The following is a 9151-nucleotide window of genomic DNA, read 5'->3' as shown; positions in this document are numbered from 1 at the left end:
TAGTGAAGCAGCTTGCTGTAGCTGGCCAGGGGCTCTGGGTGTACCCCCTTTGTTTGACCTTTGCACATTGGCTTCTCTGCTGTCATTGGGTCACCTTGGTCATGGATCAGCACAGCCAAATCTTTTTTTTTTTTTTAAATGTTTTATTTATTTGAGAGAGAGAGGGAACATGAGTGGAGGGAGGGGCAGACAGAGAAGTGGGCTCCCCGCTGAGCGGAGAGCCTAATGCAGGACTCGATCCCAGGACCCTGGGACACTTAACCGACTGAGCCACCCAGGCGCCCGTGGCATGGCCAGATCTTTAGACATGTGATGAGCGTTCCAAATGTCAGCCTGCTGCTGCCGAATTGCCCTTCCTCGCTCTTTAGTAAGTTCCAGATCCTGCTCCGTGATGGCCACCTCGTCCTCCTGGCTCTGCATCTGGTCCCACTCCTCGTGGCCCTCAAAGGGAGGAGCTGCTCTCTCTTCGCCTCTCCTCTGCAGAGAGAGGAGATCCAGCTCTCACCTCCTAGTTGTCGCATCAGGTTCTTTACCTGAGGACTGTCTCCCCAGATCCGCGGGACGTTGCTGCGGTGGGTCTGGATGACTGTCGAAGTCCTGGAGCTGCGGTTCCGGGGGGCTCCAGGTTTGGTACGTGTCTAAGGGACTGTAGGACATGATGGGGAGCTAAGACCCACTGGCCCTGCACAGGACTCCCCGAAGCAGCCCCGGGGCTGGACGCCCAGGCTGATGGGGAACTGGGAAGAGAAAGGGCTGGGGCTCGGGGCTGAGGCTGCCTGCACACTCCTGTTTCTCTTTTCTAGCTGCTCTGGCCCTCCGCTGAGCTCACTCCTGATTTAAATCGTCTTTGGAAGGCGATCGCGTCCAGATTCACATCCGGACAAGCATCCCAGCCTCTGGGGGCCTCTGTATTCTCCCCTGCTGTGTCAGATGCAGAGGGGAGACATGATCGGTTCTCAGCTCCACCCCCCCCCATGGCCCCTGCTGCCCAAGTTCCCCTTCTGTGGTGACCACAGCTCTGTCACCCACAGCTTCCTGTCGGGGCTTCCTTGGCCTCACCCCCCAGTTTGGGCCATTTCCTTCCCTGCCAGAGGGACCTGAACACGGGCTCCTGCCCTGGCCGGTGCAGACATGGTGCCCCTGCTGCTGCTGCCCCTGCTGTGGGGGGGTGAGTGGGCCGAGGGAGGGGGGCTGGCCGGGCGCAGGTGGGAGGGGGCTGGAGCCACAGCTGAGCCCCCGTGTGCCCGCAGGGTCCCTGCAGGAGGATCCAGGGTACGAGCTCCGAGTGCAGGACTCGGCGACGGTGCAGGAGGGTCTGTGTGTCCAGGTGCCCTGCTCCTTCTCCTACCCCTGGAGCTCGTGGTCTTCCCCTGGGATGCCCTACATGAACTGGTTCCGGGTTGGGGACAGCTCATACAGACGTTATCCTGTGGCTACAAATGACCGAAGGAAAACGGTGAAGACAGAGACCCAGGGCCGATTCCTCCTCGTTGGGAACTCCCGGGACAACAACTGCTCCCTGAGAATCAGAGAGGCCAGGACGAGCGACCAGGGAGCCTACGAGTTCCAAGTGGAGACAGGAGACTACAGGAAATATACTTATGAAGATAAGCAGCTGACCCTGCAGGTGACAGGTACGGCAGGGGCCCCAGGAGAGGGCTCTGGGACGTGGAGACCCCCCTCTTAGAACAGGAACAGGACACTGGAACATTCCCTGCTCCAGGTCTTGGGGCTGGGAAGGTGGGAAGAGATGTGGGGGCCCGGGGTCAGCTTGTGCCCTGAGGCCCTGGTCCCTCTCAGGGTCACACTCTGGGTCCCCACCTCCCTGGGGCCCAGGCACCTTCCTCTCTCCTCCTCAGCCCTGACACAGAAACCCGACATCCACTTTCTGGAGCCCCTCAAGTCTGGCCATCCCACAAACCTGACCTGCAGTCTGCCGGGATCCTGTGAAGAAGGAAGATCTCTCACCTTCTTCTCCTGGGTGGGGGGTGCTCTTGACTCACTGGACCCCGGGACTCTCAGGTCCTCGGTGCTGACCCTCATCCCGAGGCCGCGGGACCACGGCAGCAACCTCACCTGTCAGGTGCAGCTGTCAGGAACTCAGGGCACCGTGGAGAGAACCATCAGGCTCAATGTCTCCTGTGAGTGCTGGAGAGAAGGCTGAGTCCCTCGGGGCAGCGGGGGGAAAGGGAGTCAGCCCTGCGATCCTTTACCTGGTGGAGATTAGAGGAAGTCGGAGAGCCCATCCCTTCCACTTATGGGGCTCCTGGAACAAAGGGCAAAAGCCCACCCTGCCCCTCACCACATCTTTCCTCCTCAGACGCTCCACAGTTGATGACCACCCACATTTTGCAGGGAAACTGCACAGGTAGGAAAGCTCCTGTCTTCCCTGGGGCTGTGACTGGAGTGGGGTGTGACTGGTCAGGGCTCAGGGCTTGGAGATGAGACCCCCCCCTCCTCTTCCCCTGGGTCTGTGTCTGCCCCACACCCACCTCACCAGTGTCTCGCATCGTGGACCCAGGATTGCTTTCAGCTGCTGCCTCTTCTTTTCTCTGGTTTTGGTGCATTATGTATCTTTTAGTTTGAGTTCTAATCGACAGAAGGGTGTATTAGTTTCAGGTGTAGGACATAATGATTTGGCATTTGCGTGTATTGCAAAAGGATCAGCACAGTCAGTCTACCTAACATCCCTCACCACACACAGTTACACATTTTTTTCCTTGAGATGAGAACATCTGAGATCTACTCTTGTAGCGACTTCCAAATATACAGTATAGCGCTCTTAACTATAGTCACCGTACTGCGCGTTACATCTCACGACTTACTTATTTTATAGCTGGAAGTTGGTACCTTTTGACCTCCTTCCTTTTTTCATTAGCTTTAGAGTTTATGGTTGTTTTCCTTTTTAAATGATTTATTTATTTGCCTTTGAGAGATGGGGGAGAGGGACAGACGGAGTGGGGGAAGGAGTCTTTTTTTTTAAGATTTTATTTATTTATTTTTAAGAGACAGAGAGCGCACATGAGTAGGGGAAGGGGTAGAGGGAGAAGGAGGCTCCCCGCTGAGCGGGAAGCCTGACGCAGGACTCGATCCCAGGACCCTGGGATCATACCCTGAGCCGAAGGCAGACGCTTAACCGCCTGAGCCACCCAGGCGCCCTAGAATTTATGTGTAATTGTAGTAAAAAAGACACAACTTGCAACTTACTATCTTACTTAAGGCTAGAGCTCCGCCGTGTTGAAGGCTTTCACAGTGTTGCAACCGGTCTGCAGAGCTCTCTCCATCTTGCAGAACCGAAACTCTATGCCCATCATGCACTGACTCCCCAGCCCCTCCCCCAGCCCGTGGCAGCCCCCTTTCCGACCTCTGTCTGGGCGATTTTGGCTGCTCCAGGTTCTGCTCCCTGCACTTGAATTTCTGTCTGCACTCTTTCATCGCTGATCTAGTCATTTTCTGTAGGACCCTTCGATGTTCCCAATCCCTGAAGCTCCACCCTGGACCCCTGTTGCTCTCTGTGTCCACTTTCCTGGGCATGTCTCCACCTGTGACCCCATCCCTATTCTGACCCTATCCTGCTGCCTCCCACAACTCTCTAGCTGGCTGCAGATCAGACATGTAGCTGCCTCTCACTGATGCCTGTCTGTCTGCTACTTAGCCCCGGGGCGGGGGCGGGGGGTCTGGACACCACACTAGATAGCTCCCCTTCTCACCAGCTGCACCCCATGGGTCGGCAAGTCTTGAGAACTTCATTTCCCCAATCATTTCTTTCTTCTTGCCTTTGGCCCCACCAGCTCCCATCTTATCCTGGACCCTGGACCGTTGCCTCAGCCTCCTCCCCAGCCTCCCTGCCTCCTGTTTAATCTCTCTGGTGCAGGCCCCCCTTGGCCCCAGCAGGATCTTTCTAGACCCAGTGCTGATTCTGCATTTCCCCTACTCATAGCCCTTCCTGCTTCCCGGTAACCTCACGGCAAAGCCCAGTGCCCTCAGCCCAGCCCTCAAAGCTCTCAAATTTCTGACCCTGCCTTCCCTCCCACCGTGATCATGTCTCTGGTGCTTCCAGTCTTCCCTGCCAAGTTACAGGTCATCTGCCAGACGGTCTCAATTCTTGGCACATCTCCACCAGAGCTGCCCGCCCACCACTCGCCCTTCTCACCTCAGCCCAGCCCCTTTCTTTCTGGTGGCCCGACTTGACCACCAGGGTCATTGAGCCTTCAGCCCCGATTAGCCTCCCCCTTAGCCCTTGTCGCATGGCCCTGTCTTTGCACTTGGGGCTCTCCGGGAAGGGTGAGGGAGAGATGGATCTCTCGGCTCCGCCCACTTTGTGGTGACTCTCTTACCCAGGCCCGAAGACGCTGAACAACGGGACATCACTGCCTGTCCTGGAGGGCCAGTCCCTGCGCCTGGTGTGCACGGCTGACAGCAACCCCCCTGCCAGGCTGAGCTGGTCCCAGGAGGGAAAAGCCCTGAGCCCGTCCCAGCCCTCAGGGGTCCTGGAGCTGCCCCATGCAGGGGTGGAAGATGAAGGGGAATTCACCTGCCAGGCTCAGCACCCGCTGGGCTCCCAGCACGTTTCCTTCAGCCTCTCTGTGCAGAGTGAGTTGTACACAGGTTCTGGGGGTGGACTGCCTGGTCCGGTGTTTGGGGGTGTGGAAGGGACTGGGCTCTGGGGACAGAACTTCCTCCCCTGTGCCCCCTTCCGCAGGAAGCCCCTCTGCCTGCAACTGTGTGACTGAGAAGCAGGAGGGCTCCTGGCCTCTAATCCTCACCCTGATCCGAGGGGCCCTCATGGGGGCTGGCTTCCTCCTCACCTATGGCCTCGGCTGGGTCTACTACAGCCGGTGAGCGGGCCTGTCCCTCTGCAGGGAAGGCTGGTGACGGGTCTGAGTTCCGGGGGGGCTGAGCGGTCCCACCCTGCCTGGAGTTAGAACTGGAGCGGCGGCGGCTCTCTGATCGGAGACCCGTGTTGGTTCCGCAGGTGTGGAGGCCTCCAGGGAGCGAGGCTGAGAGTCCTGACCGAGCCTCCCTCCTCCTCAACACGGGACTGTGGTGTGGACCTGAAGCCCAGGGGGACAAATCGGGGACGTCATGGCCAGCTTCCTCCTGGAACCCCTCAACTCAAACCTCAGTTGTACCCCCAGGAGTTTAATTAGGGGAGGTGAATGAGCGATGACGTGGAGAGGCCAACGGCATCAGAAAGTTACTACTTTCCCAAGGAAACGTGGCATGCCACGCCATGCGGGGCCACAGGGGGAAGGAGCACCACGTTTTGGTTGGGAGGCAGAAGCGGGTGCAGGGGAAGCCTCGCAAGAGCCTTGCCTGGGGTTTGCGTGGGAAAGGCAAGGCCAGAAGTGCCGCTCAGGATCAGCTAGTTGGAGTAATTCTGTGGGGGCCTTGGCCTATAGGGGTGGTTCTAGTTGTCTGGTACCTGTCTTCGGTGATTTCGGGCAGGGGCGAGGGTGGCCTGCTGTGTGCTTAGAGAAAAATGGTGTTTGGGGGCGCCTGGGCGGCCCCGTTGGTTAAGCAGCTGCCTTCAGCTCAGGTCATGATCCCGGGGTCCTGGGATCGAGCCCCCCATCCGGCTCCCTGCTCAGCGGGGAGTCTGCTTCTCCCTCTCCCCTGCCCCTCCCCCCTGCTTGTGCGCTCTCTCTGTCTCTCTCTCTCTTTCTCTCAAATACATAAAATCTTTTTAGAAAGGGAGTGTTTGGGGGACACGGGCTGGGAATTGGTTGGTTTGGTCTGAAAGGTGGGCTCCTGGCAGAGCACTGTGCCATCTTTAAGAGCTGGCTGGCCCTGGGAGGCGCCGTCTCTCCCCAGACGGCAAGCTTTTTAAGATAAAGGAAATAAAAAATCTGACTAATACACACCTCCACTGATGTCCCCTGGTTTCTGCCTACGCCAGTCTCCATCTGCTCAGCCTGCCTTTCCTTGCTGGAGTTGCCCACCCCACCCCTCGCACCTTCCTCTTCTCCGTCCCCAGCCCTGCCCTTCGAAGGGAGTTCCCCAGGGTCACTTCCCCTGACCCAAAAGTTACCTGCTTAACCCTGAGTTTCTGGTCAGAGTCACGAATACAGCTTTTCCTTCCCAGATGAAAGACACCTACCTCATAATAATTACTACAGAACATCACACTTACTTATAAATAAACGTTTTATTAAAAATGCAACATAAAAATTGATTTTATTGTTTAATGTCTCTGTGGAAGTTTCTAGAGAAGAATTACGTCTTAATCTTCTATCCTTTTTGTGGAACATGTTCCGAAGATGACTTTTTATTTATTCCTTGTGTTTGGAGGTCTAACTTAAATTGATTAAATAATCAGATCTAAGGAGTGCCACCAGATGAATGTTTACCTATGTGCACACTCTTGCTTCCACCACCCAGTTCAACGTACAGATTCTTTCCCTTTACCCCTGGAGGTCAGGTCCCAGCATTGAGGGGGGAAGGGTGGGCAGCGGGCGGCCAGCTCCAGAGATGTGCCAAGAATTGAGACCACCTGTAACTTGGCAGGGAGGACCAGGGGCACCAGAGACATGATCACGGTGGGAGAGAAGGCAGGGTGAGAAATTTTGGAGCCTTGAGTGCCACGCTGAAGGTGTTGGGTTTTGTCTTGGCTCTTTCAAGTCAACAGAGTCACACGCATGCCATTCCCTCTTTTCTGTCGGTACGGAGCCATATTGCCAGTTGTTCTGCGCTCTGTGAGTGGACTCAAATATTACATATGCTTTAGGGTCTGACTTCTTTCTGCCAGTTTTACATTTTTCAGATTTATCCATGTCGTTATGTGTATCAATAATTCACTTGTGGTTTTGGCACTGTTTTTGCTTTATTTTTTTATTTATTTAAATCCAATTAATTAACGTATAATGTATTATTAGTTTCAGAGGTAGAGGTCAGTGATTCATCAGTTGTAAATGGCACCCAGTGCTCATTACATATCGTGCCCTCCTTACTGCCCATCCCCCCGCCCCCCTCCCCTCCAGCAACGCTGTTTGGTTCCTAGAGTTAAGAGTCTCTTATGGTTTGTCACCCTCTCTGATTTAGTCTAGTTTTATTTTTCCCTCTCTTCCCCTATGATGCTCTGTTTTACTTCTTAAATGCCACAGAGATCATATGATAATTGTCTTTCTCTGATTGACTTATTTCACTTAGCATAACACTCTCCAGTTCCATCCACGTCGTTGCAAATGGCAAGATTTCATTTTTTGATGGCTGAGTCATATTCCATTGTCTATAGATATCACATCTTCTTTATCCATTCATCTGTCGATGGACATCGAGGCTCTTTCCACAGTTTGGCTATCGTGGACATTGCTGCTATGAACATTGGGGTGCAGGGGCCCCTTCAGATCACTACATCTGTCTCTTTGGGGTAAATACCCAGTAGCAATTGCTGGGTCATAGGGTAGCTCTATTTTCAACCTTTTGAGGAACCTCCATGCTGTTTTCCAGAGTGGCTGCACCAGCTTGCATTCCCCCCAGCAGTGTCAGTGGGTTCCCCTTTCTCTGAATCCTCACCAACATCTGTCATTTCCTGAGTGGTTAATTTGAGCCATTCTGACTGGTGTGAGATGGTATCTCACGTGGTTTTGATGTTTATCTCCCTGATGGCGGGCGATGTTGAGCACTTTTTCATGTGCCTCTTGGCCATTTGTATGTCTTGTTTTTGCTTTTAGTCAGTATTCCATGTGTGAATATCCTTCCAGTTGTTTATTCTAAAATACAATGACTGCATTTGTTTCCAGTGTTGGGCTTTTATTTATAATTTTGATATGAACTTTTCAATGAGAAGAAGGAGGACTAGCTCTTTTCTTCGTGGTGGAAATGGAATTGCTCCAACATGAGGTAGGCATATAACCAGCTACAGAGGATAGCATTAAAGAGTTCTCCAGACCGCCCCCACGAATTCACATCCCCACTCCCATGTTCACTTCTGAAAGTTCTAATCTCGCGGTGTCCAGCCATTGCACTTCTAGGTCGATACCCAAGAGAATAGAAAGCAAGGCCTGAAACAGACCTCTGTGCTCCCATGGTCACGGCAACTTCGTTCTCTACAGCCAAAAGCTGGAAGCAACCCAAGCGTCCATCAGTGGATAAAGGAATAAACAGAAGGTGGTGTATACACACACACTGGAATATTATTCGGTCGTGAAAAGGAAGGAAATTCTAACATAGGCTCCAACATGCGTGAACCTTGAGGATAGTATGCTAAGGGAAATAAGCCACACACCACATGACAAATATTGTCCAATTCTCCGTAGATGGTAGAGGGACACGGAACAGTATGTATATAGAAACAGAAAGTAGAATGGTGGTTGCCAGGGGCTGGGAGGAAGGGAAATGCGAAGTTTCTGTTTATTGGGTACTGAGTTTCAGTTTGGGAAAATGAAAAAGTTCTGGAAATAGATGATGGTAATGGTTGCCTGACAGGGTGAAAGGTATACTTTAAAATGGTCAAAATAGCTAAGATGGTATTTTGTGCTATGTTCACTCTACCAAAATAAAGCATTTCTTCTTTCAATAAGATTTTATTGTATTTATTTGAGAGAGAGAGAGAACATGGGGGGGGCAGAGGGAGAGGGACGAGAGACCCCCTGCTGAGCATAGAGCCTGACACAAGGCTCAACCCGGGGCTCTATCCCAGGGCCCCCGAGATCATGACCTGAGCTGAAGTCAGACATTTCACTGACTAAGTCCCCCAAGCGCAGATCACAGCAGCAGATTTCAGTTTTATGTTACAAACCAACACAGCAAATCCTGCGTCCTGCTCAGACTTAACATCCACAGAAAGGGACTGGATCTCCCACACTTAATAATTGCAGAGAACCCAGAGCTGTCAACGCAACACAGTATGCGGAAGAATTCCTAAAGGTGATGGGTGATTGTCTCTAAAGAGAAGGGAAACAAAGGCAAGAACGAACTACTGGGACTTCAAAAAATGAAAAGCTTTTGCACAGCAAAGGAAACGGTCGACAAAACCAGAAGACAACCGACAGAATAGGAGAAGATATTTGCAAATGTCTTTCTTTTTTTTTTTTAAGATTTTTATTTATTTATTTGACAGAGAGAGAGACAGCCAGCGAGAGAGAACACAAGCAGGGGGAGTGGGAGAGGAAGAAGCAGGCTCCCAGCGGAGGATCCGGATGTGGGACTC

The 9151-nt window shown here is 52.9% G+C and overlaps 1 protein-coding gene across 2 annotated transcripts; it reads left to right on the top strand.

Moving 5' to 3' along the window:
* Window positions 1–1075: 1075 nt before the first annotated feature.
* LOC148108316 (sialic acid-binding Ig-like lectin 14) lies at window positions 1076–6175 on the top strand. 2 transcript variants are annotated; one of them, XM_087871213.1, is made up of 7 exons: window positions 1076–1168; window positions 1251–1634; window positions 1860–2141; window positions 2321–2368; window positions 4342–4593; window positions 4703–4838; window positions 4976–6175. In XM_087871213.1, exons 1-7 carry the CDS (start codon window positions 1132–1134, stop codon window positions 5148–5150), a joined length of 1314 nt encoding a protein of 437 aa, XP_087727339.1. In that variant the 5' UTR covers window positions 1076–1131; the 3' UTR covers window positions 5151–6175. The 2 variants fall into 2 exon arrangements, with proteins under 2 accessions (XP_087727339.1, XP_087727340.1); XM_087871214.1 differs by lacking the exon at window positions 4703–4838 and having other exon boundaries at window positions 4976–5143.
* Window positions 6176–9151: the final 2976 nt, after the last annotated feature.

The sequence above is a fragment of the Ursus americanus genome, chromosome 21, assembly GCF_024610735.1.
Source record: "Ursus americanus isolate L20-20 chromosome 21, mUrsAme1.1.p, whole genome shotgun sequence".
NCBI lineage: Eukaryota > Metazoa > Chordata > Mammalia > Carnivora > Ursidae > Ursus > Ursus americanus.
This window is presented reverse-complemented; position numbering and strand designations above follow the sequence as displayed.

What these genes read in the sequence shown, in the direction of transcription:
- LOC148108316 (XM_087871213.1), top strand. Translation starts at nt 1,132, where the DNA reads ATGGTGCCCCTGCTGCTGCTGCCCCTGCTGTGGGGGG. An exon ending in CATCAGGCTCAATGTCTCCT is followed by an intron (nt 2,142 to 2,320) that starts GTGAGTGCTGGA and finishes TTTCCTCCTCAG; the next exon opens with ACGCTCCACAGTTGATGACC. An exon ending in CTTCAGCCTCTCTGTGCAGA is followed by an intron (nt 4,594 to 4,702) that starts GTGAGTTGTACA and finishes CCCCTTCCGCAG; the next exon opens with GAAGCCCCTCTGCCTGCAAC.